The 20,457-nt window shown below is 46.4% G+C and overlaps 1 protein-coding gene across 2 annotated transcripts in view; it reads left to right on the forward strand.

The window, feature by feature from the left end:
• The window catches only part of SLC35A1 (solute carrier family 35 member A1), a 383,699-nt gene that overhangs the window by 313,938 nt on the left and 49,304 nt on the right, over window positions 1-20,457 (forward strand). For both annotated transcript variants that reach the window (XM_069606380.1, XM_069606381.1), the window contains exons 4-5: window positions 13,157-13,309; window positions 19,003-19,069. In XM_069606380.1, coding sequence (XP_069462481.1) covers window positions 13,157-13,309; window positions 19,003-19,069 — 220 coding nt within the window. The remainder of the gene's footprint in view (window positions 1-13,156; window positions 13,310-19,002; window positions 19,070-20,457) is intronic.

Consider the following 20,457-nt stretch of genomic DNA (forward strand, 5'->3'; position numbering starts at 1 on the left):
GGCCAACTCTTCAAAATCTGCAAGGAGCTGGCCAACCCTGCTGCAGTCTCCACCCCTCCTTTCGCCTCCCTGGCTCTCTGCAATGCCTCTCACTTGATCTCTAAAATTCAGGACCTCCTGTCCACCCTATTCTCCGCTCCCCCCTGCTCCTCCCTTTCCTTCTCGTCCTGCTGACCCTCCCTCAGCTACCCCACCCCCCTTCTCCTCCTTTCCTCTTTTCTCCCCTGATGAGGTTGCTAGACAAGTCTGATCTATGAAAACCTCTTCAAAACAGGTCCATCCCTATTCCTCTAAAACCATGAAGGACCACATTGATACCCTTGCTCCGGCCCTTGCCGATTTATGCAACCTCTCCTGTGCCTCTGGCTCTTTCCCCTCCCCTCTTAAGCACTCCCTTGTGCATCCTCGCCTCAAGAAATCCACTGCTTACTTATGTCCAGCAAACTACCGCCCTATCTCCATCACTCCCTTCTTGGGTAAGCTCCTGGAAAAGCTTGCCATCTCTCAACTTAATCTTCATTCCAACTCTGTTGGCTCCCTCCATAACCACCAATCTGGCTTCAGAGCTGCCAGAAGCACGGAAACTGCTCTCCTGAACATCGTGAAGACCTGCTCTCCAACCTCGACTCTAACACTCCCTCTGTCCTTATCTTACTTGATCTCTCCTCTGCGTTCGACATGGTCAATCATACCCCTCTGCTCAATTGTCTCAGTGCCAACCTGGGCATCACTGATCAGGCTCTTGCCTGGCTGACCTTTTTTTTTTTTCTCTGATCGACCCTCCCAGGTACAACTTGGGTCCTTTCTATCTCCCTCTCCACTTTTGGTGTCCCACAGGGGTGAAACCTCTCGCCCTGGCTTTCCGCCCAATACCTGGCAACTCTCGCCTGTTTCATCTCTATTTTCTGCTCAACTTTCCAGTGTTATGCTGATGACACCCAACTCATTTCCAGGCTTCCTTCAGCTTCCTCCTCTCCTTCCCTCATCTCAGATTGTCTAAGCACCATTCAAAATTGGTGTGCCGCCAACTATCTATGTCTAAATGCCAACAAGACCGAGATCCCCCTTATTGGGCCGCCATCTCCATCCTTTCCTCTCACTCTCTGGCCGACCTCCCTTGGTCCTGTAACAGCCTCTTTTCTAAATCTTCCTGCCTCCACTATCCGCCCTTTACAATTAATCCAGAACAGGATTGCAAGACTTGTCCTTGGCCTCAAGCCCTGGGATTGTATCTCTCCAGCCCTAAAATACCTTCATTGGCTTTCAGTGGATGCAAGGATTCAATTTAAAACCCTCTGCATTATCTGCATTATCCACAAGGCTTTCTGGGGCCTGGGTCCAAAATACCTTCAACTATCCCTCCGTAAATACCTCCCCTCTCGAGCTCTTCACTCCTCTACTTCTAACTCCCTCAGGGTTAGTCGTTTAGCAAAGAAAGTTTGGGGTAGTTCTGTCTTCTGCTGGTGCCTCCCTTTGGAACTCCCGGCCATCCTGAAACTTGAGGAAAACCATCTCAGTTTCCGTAAACATCTCAAGACCTTCCTCTTTGCCTCTGCCTTTACCCCTTCTCCCCTGCTGATGTTTCTGTTACTCACCGGCTGGCGAGTAGTCTGGGCAAGCGACCAGGATGGTTGTACTGGATGTTGCTTGAAGAACTCGAGATGGAGCCTCCACCTGAGCCTCCTCTCTGTTGAGGGAAATGACCTCTTTTTGATGATATGACTCTCTGCTGCGCTTAATCGCAGACAGAGAGACCGATCACCCAAAAGAGCGGGGAGAACACATCGCCACGGACCCAGCTGAAAAGAAAAAGACAAATGGTAAATACTTTGTGAGAGCAAAGATCACCACAAGAAAAGCCTCACAAAAGCAGGAAGTACCTGGGTCACCCACTCCCCTTGTAATCGAAAAGAACAAGAATGGAATTTCCCCTGTAAGTATAGAAAAGATATTAGATTCTATTTTGATGGTTTCAGATAGCATATAATAAAGAAGAGTTAAGGAGTTCTTACCAGAACAGGAATTGAAATAACCTAATCAATCCAGGCTAGAAAACAACAGAAGTAAAAAACAATAAACAGGAAGGTTAGTAGGGATGCTATACCCGGGCGGCACGAGGAGCGCACTAGATACGGGTAGGTGCACTTCTCAGCAAGGCGTCCCTATGTGCACTTTCAGAAATGAGTCTTTGTATACAATCAGCAAAGCGTCCTTGCGTACACTTGAGGAAATAAATCCAAAACAACGGAATGGAGTCGTAATCCACAAAAGAACACTTGAATTGAAGAAGGGTACAGTTCACAGTATACCTAAGGCGAAGTATTGCAGGAGGCTACACAAATAAGGTAGCCATGTTTCAGTAGCTCAAATGTTCCAAGCAGAAATTGTAACAGGAAGAACTCGCTCTCGATTTTGAGAGGTTGAAGCTGAGAACTTGGAGTCAGCTGGGAAGGTGAGGAAAACGAGGTGAAGGCGGTGGTTGGGTAATTCAGGACAGTTTCTGTACGGGAAGAACAGCGAAAGGCAATCCAATGGACAGGCAGCGAGGTCTGGTACACAGGCGGGCTAAAGACAGTACAGAATCAGGAAGCAAGCAAACCGTAGGGCAGGCAAAGGTCCGGTACACGGGTAGGCAGAAGAATTGAGAAATCTCAAGGCAGTCCTTAAATGGAAAACAGAAACTGGTACATGGGAAGGCAATGATTAGGAAAGACACAGAAGACGAAACTTCGGAAGCCGGTTGCAACATTAATCTGAAGCAGCGTCCTTCCCGCTGCAGTGCCTAATATTACCCAGGAGGCGGAGTGTCGTAAGCCTGTCAGAGCTCACGTTCCGAATAGTCGGAACTACACGCAAAAGGTAGGTTTCCACGGAGTTGTAGGCAAAGGCTGGGTTGTTGATACTTTTGATGTTGTTGACCCCAGTCTCCAGGGTAACTGCCACCGAGAGAAGTAAGGGGCTGAGAAACGTCGGATACTGTGGCGAAGCGTCACGACTTTGGTAGGTGCCTTGAAAGTGGTCTGTTTCGCCTGGCGTGATGAGGAGGCGAGCGGGTCATTCAGACCCCGATGTGTGATGACATCAACCCCCAAAGGCAGCGCCAACCCCTTGCGGGCATGAAAGCGGCGCAGAAGTACAGGAGATCGGATGTTCCCCAACGGTTCTCAGGATCTATCCTCTGGGCAGTAGCCCTTCCAATCAGCAAGGTAGAACGGAAGACCCCTGCACAGCTGGAAATCCAGGATATCCGCCACCTCGTATTCGGCATCGCCCCCCACCCTGATCGGGGGAGGACGAGCAGGCAAACGAGTAGAAGGCGGGCAAGGCTTTACCAGGGAAACATGAAAAACCGGATGCACTTTCCAAGATGAAGGCAGAGAAAGCCACACAGCAACTGGACTAATCACCTCAGTGATGGCATACGGACCCACAAACTTGGGAAGGAGCAAGCGTTTTCTAGGGATCTTCAGGTTGCCAGTAGACAACCAAACTTTTTCACCCACTTTATAACTGGGAGCAGGAATCCTATGCTGATCCGCATACTTTTTTGCTTTAGCCTGAGCACGGAGGAGATGTTCCAGAACAGATTTGCAAACAGATTTGAGATCCCGAATACAAGCTCGTGCAGCTGTGTTGTCAATGGGAAGCTTAGGATCCAGGGGCAAAGATCGAGGATAGTAGCCATACAAAGCGAAGAACGGAGAAACACCAGACGCCGAATGTCGCGAGTTGTTATAGGCGAATTCGGCGGGTGGCAACATCGCCAACCAAGATGACTGGAAATAAAGACAGAGACAACGCAGGTATTGTTCAAGAGTTGCATTGACCCTCTCGGTTTGCCCATCTGTCTGCGGATGATAAGCAGAACTGAACCTGTCATCAACACCAAGAGAGGATGTCAACGCTCTCCAGAAGCGGGACGTAAACTGAGGGCGGCAGTCCGAAACCACAATGGAAGGGAGCCCAAAGAATCGGAAAACATGCTTTAAAAACATGGAGGCCAATATAGGTGCAGTAGGCAGCCCGGAACACGGGATGAACAGTGCCATTTTAGTGAAATAATCGATGACAACGCAAATGGTATCAAAGCCATCCACAGAGGGCATATCGACTATAAAATCCATAGAGACCATATACCATGGTTTATGTGGTACCGGAAGAGGCTGCAACAAACCCACAGGTTTAGATCTAGAGATTTTAGACTGAGAGCATACAGAACAGGAGGCCAAATAATCAATTAGGTCGCTGGACATAGAAGGCCACCAAGCCCAACGGCGCAAAGAGTCAAGGGTTTTTTGTTGTCGCGGGTGAGCCGCCATCATTGAATCATGAGACCAAGCAAGTGCGCGTAAACGCGTATCACCAGGAGGTAGAAACAATCTGCCCTGGATGTAGGGCAAACCCTGCACTATATCGAGGTTGATAGTCTCACAATCCCTTGCATGCGAGGAAACCCAATCAGATATCGGGGAGCGTAGTGAAGGCTGAGGGGGTGCACCCACAGACCACTCTACAGGGCAGCAGGAGAGAGTGGTTGTTAGTTTTACCACTGGGATTGGAAGACAAACGTCACAAGACGTCAGCACAAGTATTGAACCGGGCTTGCCGATAAGTAATGGTGAAATTAAATTGTGAAAAGAAGAGATGCCAGCGAACCTGTCTAGCGGTAAGACATTTCATGGATTTGAACGCAAGGAGACTCCGATGATCTGAAAAGACCGGGACAGGATGACGCACCCAGCAAATGATGTCTCCATTCAGAAAAGGTGACCTTGATGGCCAACAACTCTTTCCGTGATGGGGTAGTTCTGTTCATACTGAGTCAACTTCCGTGAATGAAAAGCAACCGGATAGATCTCTCCCGATTCGGGACAACGCTGGGATAGTACTGCCCTATGGCGGAGGCTGAGGCATCGGCCTCCACTAGCTATGGTAAGAGCGGATTAGGATGTTGCAGTACTGGAGCAGTCGAGAAGGCGGCTTTCAGAGCCTCAAAGGACTGTTGCGCCTCCGGACTCCATTGAAATGCCCATTTAGAGCTGGTCAATGCTGTCAGAGGAGCTGAAATGGATGAAAAAGAGTGAATGAAGCGTCTGTAAAAGTTTGAAAAACCCAAAAAGGATTGTAAAGCCTTGGTAGTAGTAGGCACAGGCCAGTCAAGAACAGCTCTAACTTTAGAATGACTCATTCTAATTCCGTGATTACTAAGGTCGTACACCAAGAACTCCACTTCAGTAGAATTGAACACACATTTTTCTGCTTTAACAAATAAATGATTGTCTCGTAGTCTCTGAAGCACGAAGCAAACATGGTCAATGTGTTCCTCCATGGAATAGGAGTATATCAAAATGTCGTCTAAGTAGACAATGACAAATTGATCCAGACAGTCATGAATAATATCATTCATAAATGCCTGGAAGGTAGCAGGCGCATTACACAGCCCAAAGGGCATCACCAGGTACTCAAACAGTCCATACCGGGTCTTAAAGGCTGTTTTCCACTCATCCCCCATTCGTATTCGAACAAGATTATATGCACCTCGAAGGTCCAGTTTAGTGAAAACTACCGAAGAACCAAGCTGATCCAAAAGAACAGATATCAGCGGAAAAGGGTATTGATTCTTTACAGTTATAGCGTTCAAGACCCTGTAATCAATGCAAGGGCGAAGATCGCCTTCTTTCTTGGGGAAGAAAAAGAGGGGAGATGCCGCAGGAGATCTAGATGGTCTGATGAACCCAGTGGTCAAGGCCTTGTCGATGTATTCCTTAAGTACCTTGTCTTCGGGCAGAGTAAGCGAGTACACCCTTCCTGCTGGTATCTTAGCTCCTGGCACTAAATCGATAGGGCAGTCATAGGGTCTGAGAAGGCAGAACATCTGCACCCCCTTTGTCAAAGACATCCCGGAAGGCACTGTATTCTGAGGGAACATGGACTTCCTTGACAGTAGTAATGGCACCGATAAGTGCATTGGAGGCTGCCAATGCCTGACAAGAAGACACCGGACACACGTTCGAGTCCTGAAAACATTTCTCATTGCAGACCGGGGAAGGAAATTGGACAGTTTTTGCAGCCCAATCAATGGCCGGGTTGTGATAGCGTAACCATGGAACTCCCAGGATGACCCGAAACTGAGGTGCTTTGATCAAATCGAAGGAGATTGTCTCCACATGTCCATCTTCTGTTTGCATGCGGATGAGAGACGTGTTTTGGGTTACCAACCCAGAGACCAGAGAAGTGCCGTCCACAGTGTGGACTGCCTCTGGTTGGGCCTTATCTAATACAGGAACCTTGTTACTGATGGCGTAATCATAGTCCATATAATTCCCCATTGCCCCAGAATCGATGATAGCCAGAGAAGAAAAAGAAGTGTCAGTATTTGTAGTAAATACTACTGGCAAAGTGACCGGGGCGGAGGCTGTACCATGAGAGTCCAATGATATGATTCCCGGCGTAGGGACTCTGTCTATCGCCGGGATTTGGCGTTTCCCGCCTTCTTGTTGGGTTTCTTTGGACAGTCTTTCAGCGGGTGTTCGGCCGAGCCGCAGTACATGCATAGATTATGAGATTGTCGATACTCGCGTTGCGCAGGGGTTAGAGGGCCTCGCACCGCCCCCACTTGCATTGGCTCTGGAGCAGAAGAGTGCGTGGGAACAGGGTCAAAGGTGGGAGTTATGTTTGCTTGTGGCTTACGTTCCCCCTTCCTTTCGGACCTTCTGGCGTCTATCTGCAAGACTAAATCAAAAGTTCCCCAAAAACAGTAGGAACCACGGGGACAGTAGCTAGGGTGTCTTTTAATTCCTCAGACAACCCTTTATAGAATACTGCCGATTTCTTCTCCTCAGGCCAATCTGTTTCAGCCGCCAATTGGTTGAAACGAGTGAGGTAGGTAAACGGAGAGGAAGTGCACTGGCGCAGGTTCAAAAATTCCAGGTCTGTGGCCTGTGACTTGTAGCAGGTATCAAAGACCCTGTACATGTCTGTGATAAGAGCATCACAGTCGTATAGAACCTAACTGTTAGATTCAAGTAAAGGGTTAGCCCAAGCAGCTGCCGTCCCCCCAGATGAGAAAGAATGAAAGCCGCCTTTGTCGTGGAATTGGGGAAAGCAGTTGGGCGGCAAAGAAAGTGTAGTTTACACTGATTAATGAAGGTACGGTGTTGTTTTGGATCACCTGTGAAACGCTCCGGGGGGCCAACGGAAACTGTGTAGCCATGAGCACAGGGGTTGCAGAAAACACGGAGGCGGCAGCCGTAGGGGCGCCGTAGCACCAGAGGAATCTATGCCCAGAGTCTGAGAAGCTGGAAACCTCTGCAGGCTGTCAATCCTGTGATGCAATGCATCATGCGCTGCCGTCATATCCGTACGGAGTTCGGACACCAAGCGAACCAAAGCGTTCAGAGGGTCCGTCTCTTCCATGGCTTCTGATTTTGTTACTCACCGGCCGGCGAGTAGTCTGGGCAAGCGACCAGGATGGTTGCACTGGATGTTGCTTGAAGAGCTCGAGATGGAGCCTCCACCTGAGCCTCCTCTCTGTTGGAAATGAGCTCTTTTTGATGATATGACTCTCTGCTGTGCTTAATCGCAGACAGAGAGACCGATCACCCAAAAGAGCGGGGAGAACACACCGCCACGGACCCAGTTGAAAAGAAAAAGACAAATGGTAAATACTTGGTGAGAGCAAAGATCACAACAAGAAAAGCCTCACAAAAGCAGGAAGTACCTGGGTCGCCCACTCGCCTTGTAATCGAAAAGAACAAGAATGGAATTTCCCCTGTAAGTATAGAAAAGATATTAGATTCTATTTTGATGGTTTCAGATAAGATATAATAAAGAAGAGTTAAGGAGGTCTTACCAGAACAGGAATTGAAATAACCGAATCAATCCAGGCTAGAAAACAACAGAAGTACAAAACAATAAACTAGAAGGTTAGTAGGGATGCTATACCCAGGCGGCACGAGGAGCGCACTAGATACGGGTAGGTGCACTTCTCAGCAAGGCGTCCCTGTGTGCACTTTCAGAAATGAGTCTTTGTATACAATCAGCAAAGCGTCCTTGCGTACACTTAAGGAAATAAATCCAAAACAACGAAATGGAGTCGGAATCCACAAAAGAACACTTGAATTGAAGAAGGGTACAGTTCACAGTATACCTAAGGTGAAGTATTGCAGGAGGCTACACAAATAAGGTAGCCATGTTTCAGTAGCTCAAATGTTCCAAGCAGAAATTGTAACAGGAAGAACTCGCCCTCGATTTTAAGAGGCTGAAGCTGAGAACTTGGAGTCAGCTGGGAAGTTTAGGAAAACCAGGTGAAGGCGGTGGTTGGGTAATTCAGGACAGTTTCTGTACGGGAAGAACAGCGAAAGGCAATCCAGTGGACAGGCAGCGAGGTCTGGTACACAGGCGGGGTAAAGACAGTACAGAATCGGGAAGCAAGCAAACCGTAGGGCAGGCAAAGGTCCGGTACACGGGTAGGCAGAAGAATTGAGAAATCTCAAGGCAGTCCGTAAATGGAAAACAGGAACTGGTACACTGGAAGGAAATGATTAGGAAAAGCACAGAAGACGAAACTTCGGAAGCCGGTTGCAACGTTAATCAGAAGCAGCGTCCTTCCTGCTGCAGTGCCTAATATTACCGAGGAGGCGAAGCGCCGTAAACCTGTCAGAGCTCACGTTCCGATGAGTCGGAACTACACGCAAAAGGTAGGTTTCCTGGGAGTTGTAGGCAAAGGCTGGGTTGTTGATACTTTTGATGTTGTTGACCCCATTCTCCAGGGTAACAGCCACCGAGAGAAGTAAGGGGCTGAGAAATGTCAGATACTGTGGCAAAGCGTCACGACTTTGGTAGGTGCCTTCAAAGTGGTCTGTTTCGCCTGGCGTGATGAGGAGGCGAGCGGGTCATTCAGACCCCGATGTGTGACAGTTTCTTCTCTTGGCATCGTGTACCTGGCCACCCTCTGTTTTCTGGCCCAGGTACCTGCTCACCCTGCCACCCTCCTGCACTGCCTTTAGGCCACCCTCAGCACTAGGGTTCTGTATCTGTACCCATACAGTCCCCCTCCCACTTTTCTTCTGCACTATTTGATACACCTTATCTGACCAACCTTCACCTGCCACCCGCTGGCTGCACTACATTTACTTATATATTTGATTTAATAGTTATTCTGCTTTTCTCTCCTCTGCTCCGTACTTTCCACTCCCCCTGTCCCTACATGCACTTTCCCCTTTGTTTGCCTTTTCCATGCACTTGTGCTTTCTTAGATTCCACTGGGCCTAGTAAGATCGCTGCTTATTTTTATTTGTGTTCTCCCTTGTTCCCCTCCCTTTTGCCTGGTCACGCTCTGACACACTTGTGTATGACCGCGATATGAATAAAATATCAATCAATCAATCAATCAATGTACATGGCCCTAATCCATTCAGACCTGTCGTAGGCCCTTCTTTCCACAAATCTCTCTGCAGAGCAAGGCACTGTTGCCAGAAACGCTTGGAAGTAAACCTGGTGTCCACCATGCAGTAGAGTCCTTTCTTTCGAAGGGATTGTGTCCTCCCGACGTATTCCTTATCTTAGATAATTCGTCTCCAGCTTGCTGGCCTCGGAAATGTTTTCTCTGTAGAGGGCGCTGCGCGTCGACGTCCGCCGAGTTGGTGTCCCTCGACAGCCACCGTATCGGCGCCGACATCACCATGCCCATAAATAGCCACGTGCGGCGTCCGTTGCTCAGTTCCGTTTTTCCGCGCTTCGTGGGGCCTCGGAATATCGTTGCTCAGTTCAGTCAGATAAACCTCTTATATTTCCTCGAGAAAACCAACTCGTACTCGATGGCTTCCTCATCCGAACCGACGACTCCGCGGTCCGGCTTCAAAAAATGTCGAGACTGCGGAAAGAAAATGTCACTAAAGGATCCTCACAGGATCTGTTTGTGGTGCTTGGGAGTCGAGCACCATTGTTCGGAGTGTGAGGACTGCATGTCCATGACGGCGAAAGCCTTGAAGGAGCGCAAGGGGAAGCTCGAGAGAGGTAAATCAGTTAAAACCTCCTCGAAAGTTTCTTCGGCCGAGACATTCGTCTCCTCGCCGTCGAAAGCATTCCCATTCTAGGTCTCGAGTTTCTTCGGCCGAGACATTCGTCTCCTCGCCGTCGAAAGCATTCCCATTCTAGGTCTCGAAGTAGCTCCCACCACTCATCGAGATCTAGACACTCAAAAAAGAGACGTCTAAGATCCCCTTCCTCGTCATCTTCTGTTTCCCCAGAAAGGGTTTCTTGCCCCACAAAACACAGCTCTTCGACTTTTTGAGATTGCTAGGCCTCATGGCATCCTCCATCTTCCTTGTGTCAGAGGCTCGCCTGAGAATAAGATCTCTCCAGTGGGCACTAAGAACCCAGTGGTCACAATACTCGGGAAGAATGACAGATCTCCTCCGGATTCCGGACAAGGTAGCCCATGACCTTCAATGGTGGGCCTATTCAGAGAACATCTTGAAAGGAGAACTGTTTTGGCAACCATGGCCAGAGATGATGGTAGTCACAGACACCTCACTCACGGGGTAAGGAGCCCATGCCAACGACTTGACCATCAGCGGTCGTTGGTCTCCATCGGAGTCCAGACTACACATCAACCTATTAGAGCTGAGAGCGATCAGACTAGCGCTGAAAGCTTTCCTGCCATCAGTACAGGGGAGAAATGTCCTGATAATGACGGACAACACCGTGGCCATGCATTACCTCAACAAAAGAGGAGGCGTAGGGTCACTGCCACTGTGCAGTGAGGCAATGCAGCTCTGGTTTTGGGCAATTCAGGAAGGAATCTCTCTATCGGCAGTTCACCTAGCCGGAGAGAAGAACTTGACAGCGGACGCTCTGAGCAGGCAGAGTACAGTCTCCCACGAGTGCGAGCTAGCTCAGGAAGTCCTTCAAGAGATCTTCGCCCTTTGGGGAACCCCTCAGGTGGATCTGTTCGCCACCAGTACCAACAGGAAGTGCGATCTGTTCTGTTCAAGGGAATTTCCCCCGAGAGGAGCTCTAGGGGACACGTTCGTAGTTGACTGGGAGTTTCTACTCCTTTACGTGTTTCCACCAGTCCCTGTTATTCATCAAATGATCAGGAGGTTGAGAAGATTCCGGAAAACCATGATCCTAATTGCCCCGGACTGGGCCAGGAGAACGTGGTACCCGGACCTTCTGGATATGTCCATCTGCCCTCCAGTCCGTCTTCCACTCAAAGAGAATCTTCTCTCGCAGAAGGGAGGTCAGGTTCTCCATTCAGACATAAAAACCCTCAACCTTCACGCTTGGCTTCTGAAAGGTTGAGGTACAAGGATTGGGACCTCCCTGATGACGTCATGGAGGTGTTGCTTTCGGCCAGAAGGCCAGCAACAAAGTCTTTATACCGCTGCCGTTGGAACAAATTTTGCAGCTGGTGTAGAGAGGACAATATCGACCCTTTTTCATGCGGTACACCAACGGTGTTATCGTTTCTACTCTACTTGACAAACTCAGGCCTTCAAGTTGGCACTGTAAAAGGCTATCTCATGGCGCTATCCATCTTCTAGCGCACTGCGGAGGAACCATCGTATTTCAAACTACCCTTAGTAATACAATTTCTCAAGGGATTAACTAATGTCTATCCTCCAAGACCATTCCAAGTTCCCTTATGGGACTTCAATTTAGTCTTAAATTTCCTAATGGGTACTCCCTTCGAACCACTCCACTCTTGTTCGCTGAGATTTCTCACTCTTAAAACTGTCCTATTAGTAGCACTAACATCTGTTAGGAGGGTGAGCGAATTACAAGCTATCTTGTAAACCCCCTCCCATACAATTTTCCATAAGGACAAAGTTGTCCTACAGGTGAAGCCTAATTTCCTCCCAAAGGTGGTTTCTGAATTTCACATCACTCCTTCGTTCTACCCTCCCCCCCATTCGGGGAAAGAGGAAGAAAGGCTACATAGGCTGGACCCAAGGCCAGCTCTAAGCTTTTACATCAGCAGACTTGCTAGGATTAGGCAAGCAGACCAACTGTTTGTAGGCTACTCGGGTCACAAGTTGGGACTACCCATAACAAAACAGACCATTTCCAGGTGGATTATTCTGGCCATTCTGGAATGTTACAAACTGGCAGGGAAAGAGCCCCCTCAAAATCTTAGGGCTCATTCAACCAGGGGTATCGCAGCCTCTTCGGCCCCACAAAGAGGGGTACCGGTCCGAGACATATGTGCGGCTGCCACATGGTCGTCCGCACATACATTCACAAGATTTTACAACCTGGATTCCTCCCCTAGTCAAGAGACCAGATTTGGCAAAGCCGTATTACATTCGGTTAATTCCTAAAAGGGATACATGACATTCTTACATTCTTACTCCCACCTCCAATTACATACCAGTGCTATGGGAGTCTATCTAAGATGAGGAATACGTCGGAGGACACAATCCCTTCGAAGAACAAGTTACTTCTTACCTGGTAACGTTCTTTCGATGGGATGGTCCTCCGACGTATTCCTTATCGCCCCTCCCATCCATCCCCGCAGTAATACTTCCCTTGTGGTTGCAGCTCACGCTCCTTCAAGGTCAATAGCCAATTCATGCAAGACTTAGCTTATGCTACAAAACGCAACTGAGCAACGGACGCCGCGCGTGGCTATTTATGGGCATGGTGATGTCGGTGCCGATACTGTGGCTGTCGAGGGGCACCAACTCGGCGGACGTCGACGTGCAGCGCCCTCTACAGAGAAAACATTTCCGAGGCCAGCAAGCTGGAGACGAATTATCTAAGATAAGGAATACGTCGGAGGAACATCCCATCGAAAGAACGTTACCAGGTAAGAAGTAACTTGTTCTTCTGCTCCGTTCATCTTTGCATATGTTCTAGTTTGAGTAGACACCACGTCATATAATGCATGATGGGAAGAATTAACTGCTCAAGGAAATTATCAATGGAATGTTTCAACTCCAATTCATGGCATGGAGCTGGGAATGAAAGTCGTTTTTCACTAAAAAAGTGTCAAAATGGAGATTTTGATTTTGTTGCCCAATAATGAACATTATCTCGATAGCCTTTAAAATTAACGTTTTTGAAAATTGACTAAATCTTCAACATTGCCCATGTCCTTTCAACATTGCAGTGTTAATGTGATAAGCAATGCATCTCTTAATTTATTCAGGTGACGTATCAACTGAAAATTCCCTGCACAGCCTTATGTATGGTCTTCATGCTGCAGCGATCCCTGACCAGGTTGCAGTGGTTCTCCGTTTTCATGCTGTGCGGCGGTGTAACTCTTGTTCAGTGGAATCCAGCGCAGGCTGTCAAAGTTCAGGTAAGCATATAGTGCCAGATCAGGAGAAGAGCATGCAGATGTCCAGATTTGTTAATTTTAGTATTTTGATTTTTCACTTGCTGTACATATAATCTATCGTATGACTAAAACAGAAGCATGTTGGCTCATGAGGAGTGTATCCCGCCTTCAAGAAGGGATAGGAAAGATTGTATTGAGGAGGGGAATCTGATGACTGAGTAGACTGGTAATCGGAATCTGGTGTGAGAATCTTATTCCAGTTTGAGAGGCAGGGCAGGGCATTTTGATATGACACAAGAGGAACATTTGCAATAATTGCACATTTTGCTACGTAGTAGAGGAGGTGGGTTACTTAAAAGCAGATATTTTTTATTGTATTATGACATTGATATTTGCAATCGTTAGTTTAAATGCAGTAATAAACCAGAAAAGGCCCCATGGAGAACGTGCCGAATGTGAACAGCCAGTTGAAAAGTGGAAGATATTGAACACTTAAAATAGAAACCTAGATTTTGAAGCAAATTAGCGTAATTGGTTAATCATTCTGCCATTAACTGCCTGCTTTCTGCTCTCACACACTGTGTGACCTTAAGGTTTACCCTTGCTTATAAATTGTTATTACCCTGTGTTTTATTAATTCATGCATTTGTGATTTCTCTTGTGGGTAATCCGCACTCATTCAAGTGCCAGAGTTCTGTATAATAACATGTCTTTGACACAGTTCCTGCTCTGACAATGAACTGCTTAGCCCAGGTGATGTGCTATTCATAGCCAGAGCTTAAACAATTGATCCTGAACTAACTTAAACAGATATGTAGCATTTAGTAAATCTGGCAATTCTGAAATTGATAGTGCAGAAAAGGGAAGATACGGTCTATAAATATAAATGACTAAACAAATATGCACATTAAATGTAGGACCCATTTCAATTAGTAAATGGTTTAAAATCTAATATAAAAAGAATCAAACAGACATCAGAAAGGTTAAGAATGTGCATAAAGATCAGTAAAATAGATGGGGCCCCTACCATGAGTGCAGCACTGCAGATAGCATTAACACGCCATCTCTCTATTCTTGTCTCTTGGTCATCCGCTGCCGGTCTTATTTCATGTACTCCGAATTTTATAAATTGTTTCCAGAAGTAGTAGTATCCCCTCCCTCTAATAAATGAAAATATACAGCGTGCCGTTCTTGTACGCTTTGGCTCTCACAAAGCTTACCCCTATCCATTAGCATGCACCACCTGTGCCAACTTCCATTCTACTTCGGGAACCTCTGCTCTCTTGGAAGGGCATGGGCGGAAGAGCCCGATGCTCTCTATACCAAGGCGCTGCCACCTAGGAATAGAACATTTTTGAAATACCTTGTTGGTATCCCTAGTAACTGAGATCCTCCATGTCTCTCCCCCCGCTCCCCACTCTGTAAGGCCATGATTCTGATTTCTCTCTGCTGTTCCTTGCCTGATTATTCCGATCAATATCTTTCTCTAGACTGGTATATAGTTTGCGTGGCCTGTAGGCAATCCAGGTAGTTGAAGCCGGAGGAGGGGCCTCACTCTTTTTGATGAGATAAAGGAAAGGCTGTCACAGCCTAGGGATCAACTGATGACTAAAAGCCACATTGGATAGTTCAAGGGACTTTGTTGTAGCAAATAGAAAGCCAACAATTCGGTTTAACTGAGGACATGTTAAGGGTATTCAACAAAACACGTCAAGTTTCCTTATAGGTCAATGATCCTCCATTCCTACCCTCTATCCCTTAGGCTCTGCCTTCCTGCCGTATTAAAAGTCAACTTGGTATACTGCCGAGCACATCCTTGAGTCTTATTCCACCATGTAGACTGGAGTCTGATCTGGAGCTTGAGTGTTGACCAGCCCCCTCTCTTATTGACCCATTCCTTGGGCTCCTCCTTGTTATCTCTTCGTGATTGCATCTCTCCTTTCAGCGCCCTTTTCTCCTCCTGCTTCTCTCTCCTTTTCTCCTTGGCGTTCTGCCATGCTCTAAGCTGCCCCTTCACTCTTCTCTTTCATGTTCTTGTCTTCACCTGTACCTCCTGGTAATATCACTCTGTTCTCCTTTATTCTCAGCCCCCTTTTCCTCTTTCCACTTCACACTCTTCCATCCCCTACGAGCATAACACACTTCACTTAAATTCACCAATGGGGCCATATTTTCTCAATATAACCCTGTTCAGATATACCCTACTTTGTGTTCCATACAGGTGTCCATTCCCTGTCACCATAACACGAACTTGGGACAAGAGGGGTTCCCCATAACTTTGTGATGTCTTGCTTAGCTATTACCATAACCAGAGCTACTCATTCATTTTTTAACATATCTTCAGACTTCCGGAATGGTCACTTTGTGGTTTTGTTCCACCGCCAAGCCTCTTACCTGTGATGGGTGGACAAACACTTCCACAGAGCACTTCTACATTTCTGGAAGAGCCACACAGTGTCATAATAGTTACCATCCTTGGTTGTGCATCTCTGACACACACAGCAATAGAACCTACCAATTTGTCTCTGAAGTAGTACACCCGGTGGAGATATTTAAATTGAATTAACCTCTGTTAGGTGCCGCTTGGTACTACTGTGGCACCTGGAAGGGCCGCTCTCCTCTCCTTCTACGGAACAGACCTCCCTTTCCCATCTCGAATGTAGCAAGAGGAGGTTGGATTGTGTTAAGAGTGAAATCACCCCGTAGAGTGCAGAGCCATTTGCAGTTTAACCTAATCGGAAGGACATTTGACTTGAGGGGTGCTTGTTCAGAAATCTCATCTATAGTTGGAATCTGTCTGGTGTATAAACGTGGACTTCGTCACTCTTAGTTCAGTTCAAAGCTTTCATACTTTAAACATATTGGAAGTCCAATCTCAAAATGACGACTTTGCCATTTTTAATAAGTGGCAGAAATAGCCCTTTTTGTTATAACTTTTAAAAATATTATAATATTGGTGGTCCTGTCGAACCCCCTTCCTTTCCCTCCTAAATACCTCACCTCCCCCTTATCTTTTCCTTTTTTTGTTTCAAAATGTTCCTACATTTTTCTTGTTTTAATACATGTTGTTCCTTACCTTGGTTGTCACCATATCTGTCTGTTGTCAATGCAATTCTCCAAGAAGGGGTTAAGAAAATAATTAATGTGCACTTTTTTCAATAAATTGATTGTACATGCAATTTGGATGCCAAACCACCACTACTCATGACACTGAAAACTGTTATTCGTATGATTTTAATAAAACACATACCCAGCCCACCATCATAACTGAGTGATCTATTTCGTGTATCAGAGCAAATTCACACCAGTTTTCTAATGGTAAGCCACTCACAGAAAGAATATGGCATTCTGTACATCATTTCCCAGTGACCATTTTCACACGGGTTCTTTCATCTAATGCTATGCTTCTATGACTGGAGTTCTACATTGCACCTTTCTTCATCAGTAATGTTAAATCAATACTGGTGGGTTACTCTAGGACACTTTCCCTGAAGGGTGGATTACGAAATACAGACTGGTGTGCCTGGGGTTTCACTGAAGAATCATTCGAAGTTCCTCCATATACCACCTCAACAGATTGCCACCGCTGGCTTCCAGAGATTTCTATGTCCCCCTTTGTGATTGGTCCAGAGTTGACTGTCATACATCCTACATTTCATCAGATGCAGAAACGGATTGAAATTGTAAAGATCAAGCATGACATGCACAACACGTACCATTGTGGTCAGTGGGAAGTAGCGGCAGTAGAAACGTTTCCCTCTGCTCTAAAAAGGGAAAACTCTACGACTAAAATAGTGGTTAAGATGGCTGAGGTGATTACTGCTCTTTGTGTAGGTTATTGATGTAGCTGCAGCAGATAACTATGAGCTGCTGAAACAGCAGTGATGGTAATGTTAGGATAGACTTCTTCCCATCGTGTCCCTATCGGTTGGGTTGTGTCTTCAGATGTGGTGAGCATAGCAAGAGAGAGACTCCCAACTGGGGAGCCTTCTGGATAGCCTGAAGATAACGGTGAGGTTTGAGATTACCCCTAAAACGCAGTTGGTAGCTGTCCAGTGGGCTAGTTGAGATGATTTGGATACCAAGGATGTTACAGATCGGACATTGCTAGTTTGGTAGGGAGCTGTCCTCTTGGTGCCAATTCCTGTGGCTCTTGCATAATAGTTGAGTCTTGAAGGTCAGAAGGGGGCACAAACATCTGGCCAGCTCACTATTGGGACCAGTCGGTTCTGCTGTGCAGAGGTCTGTAGAATTGTCCATGCAGATCTGTAGGGCCACATTAGGGTACCACAAGGAATGACTGCAGTGCTGACCAAATCCAATGATGTTGGAGTGATGGGATGATCGGGTGATAGAGGACGGTGGACCTGAACGGTGGACCTGAGCTTAATGTGAAGGCAAGGGTGCACCACCCATCTTCCCACAGGATCTCTGCAGTTCTGGTTGTAGTCCATTTTCCAAACCAGCACTTTGTAGGTGTCAGATATAGAAAAGTGCTTCAGGTCCTTAAAGGCGGTAATTGTAAAATAAACTGAATATATGATTACTTTCTTTGTGTGTTAGTAGCAATATTTAGTTTTCTGTTGTATGGGCAAACTTATTTTATTCTGTGAGAGGAATTGTTTGAGCAACCTTGTGTCTATAGTGTTGCACAGAGTGTAGCGGTACAAACTGTCTGCTCCCCTACCACATCATGATTTTTTTGGGGGCATCTACTGCAAATTGCTGGTGCGGCAGCAAAATACATGGGTTGGACCCAGAGCTTGGCAGCATAATTACCCAAGCTGAAGAAAACGTTGGAAGGTACAAAGAACAGCTGAAAAAAGGTAGCAGATCTCTGGTGATTTAAAGTCCCTGCAATACCAAAGCAATGAAAAAAGTGCAACGAGTTCCTGGCCACTGCGATTGGTGGAAAATGTAGACCTTAGGAGTGTTTGTATCAGCAAAGGGGAAATAGGCTCTATCTCATGCTACCTCCTGGACACATGTTTGCTCAATAATAGGGCATGCACTGCTTTGGTTAAAGAGCCGCAACAAGCCATATCCAATTCCAACACCAGTTAGCAGATTATTACACACATGCAATCAAGCCGAGCCTTACACACATTCCCTCCAATACCCTCATGTACTTGGAATTACTCCACCCTGGATAACCAGAGCATCAACAAGAATTGATCGGGGGTCCTACACTTCAAGAAGCAGATATTCTGTTTAATGTATTGCATGCATAATCTGCACTTGTGAACACTTTAAAGTATTTTGTGGGCATTTTGTCCCATCCTTTTAATGCTGTTTTTGTATGGGATTGCAGACCATTTTTCAATGCATCAACCCCTATAAAAAGAATATCTCACTATCGTAATTTTACCACAGCATACATATGTAATATCTGATTTTGCAGAATTCACTTACCGTGCTTCTGATTGGATTACTACCCTGAAAACAGGATTTTAACAATGGTGGTACAGGGTTTGATCTTCATACTCATTCCACACGTACCTTTTAGACGCATCGTGTTTCGCCCTGTCCCCTGTCTTTGGATCTTTGGAATCAAACATGTTGGTAACAGGAAAGAAGCAGGATGTATGAGCATGAAGTCTTTTGTAAGTGGTTTGTTATTCTTATAGCTCTGTTTCCTTGAACAACAAAACCTGTGAAGCAAATGTTTCAGTCATCACAGTGCATTATAACCGACACATTCTATTGTTTTGCAGATCGAGCAGAACCCGTTGTTGGGGTTTGGTGCTGTAGCAATCGCTGTGCTGTGCTCTGGATTTGCAGGTACAACAACGAAGGCAAACACATTTGAAAAGTGCTTCTCCCATTGTGACTATGCTGTGTGTGAAGCTGTCGATAGCCTGTGTTGGCATTAAGAAGTGACTTTGACTCAAGGGTTGTCAATGAAATGATTTCAAACCAGAAAGACTAGTATTGTGCGGTGGAGTGTTTGCAGAAGATGGATAGCAAATTACTGTTTAATTGGCACAGTGAAGATGGGATCAGAGGCCTCAGGGTGGGATATATGCAAAGTTGATAAGCAGATGAAACAGTGAACATTTTGTGTGGGTCCAAAGAACAAGGGTAGAGAGAGGGCGGCAAGAGTGAAGTCTCCATGGATACGTCTTCAGTTTTTTTGTTTCAAGGTTAGAATTCGGCCCAGGTTAGTTTAGCTCATTTACCACTTTAACCAGTTCTCACAGTCCAAGAACACACGTCATTTCTGGTTGCAGCACCACTCTGAAGGTCAGGTGGCCTTGTTGATTTCTCAGTGCTGTGCTGCACAAGTGCTTCGGTCTGGGTCATTGTACGTCTGGGGATTTACCTCACAATTTGTCATTTTAACTTCTGTTCCGAAATAGCTTGCAGCATGTACTAACACAGTTTTCTGCACAAGGGATTTAGTGGGGGGAAGTCTCCTTGGCCCTTCAAGTATACCTTGTACATGGTTTATTGGTTGGATTTTTAATATAATTCTCCAGTGTACAGGGTGCCAGTTGAGTGTTTAAAGTACAGGCTTAATGCAGTCTAATTTCTTCAGGTTTAATGCTAGTCTTGCTGCCTGGGTCTGCACTCTGTTTAAACTATTTGTCAATTCCTAAGAGAGGCCAGAGTATACCACAATACAGTAGTCCAGCCTAACCATTACAACAGATCTGGTTAGCGTCTTCTAATGGTTTGTTTGAAGATGGGTTAGCATATTTTGGTGTACGGCTAGCTGATAAGGTTTTCCTTTGACAATTGTATTGATTTGTGATGTGAAACTGAGCTCTGAATCGATAACTGTTACCATATTTGTGACCATCAATGTCTGTGTGGGAGCTGTCCGTTTTGAGGAGAGCCATTTGGAGAGGATTGGGCTATGCACCTGGTTCACCTTGCATGAGGACCTCAAATGTGGACCCATTGATGCACAGGAAGCTGTGCCTCAGCTAGAAAAAATTAACCAGCTAGCTGGGAAGGTTGGTCTGGTTAACCCGCTCCATATATCTAGGCGACTGTGGGTTTGAGGATCGTCTGCGTACATCTGGAATGCCAGCTGGTGTATTTCGATTGTCATACAGTTGAAAATAAATACATGAGATAGTGAGGGTGAAAAGGGATGATCCTTATGGAACTCCCTGGGGTATCTTCTTTGAGGATTCAGTGGTCTTTAATCTAAGTGTGTTTGT

The sequence above is a fragment of the Ambystoma mexicanum genome, chromosome 4p (assembly GCF_040938575.1).
Source record: "Ambystoma mexicanum isolate Mex_15411 chromosome 4p, UKY_AmexF1_1, whole genome shotgun sequence".
Taxonomy (NCBI): domain Eukaryota; kingdom Metazoa; phylum Chordata; class Amphibia; order Caudata; family Ambystomatidae; genus Ambystoma; species Ambystoma mexicanum.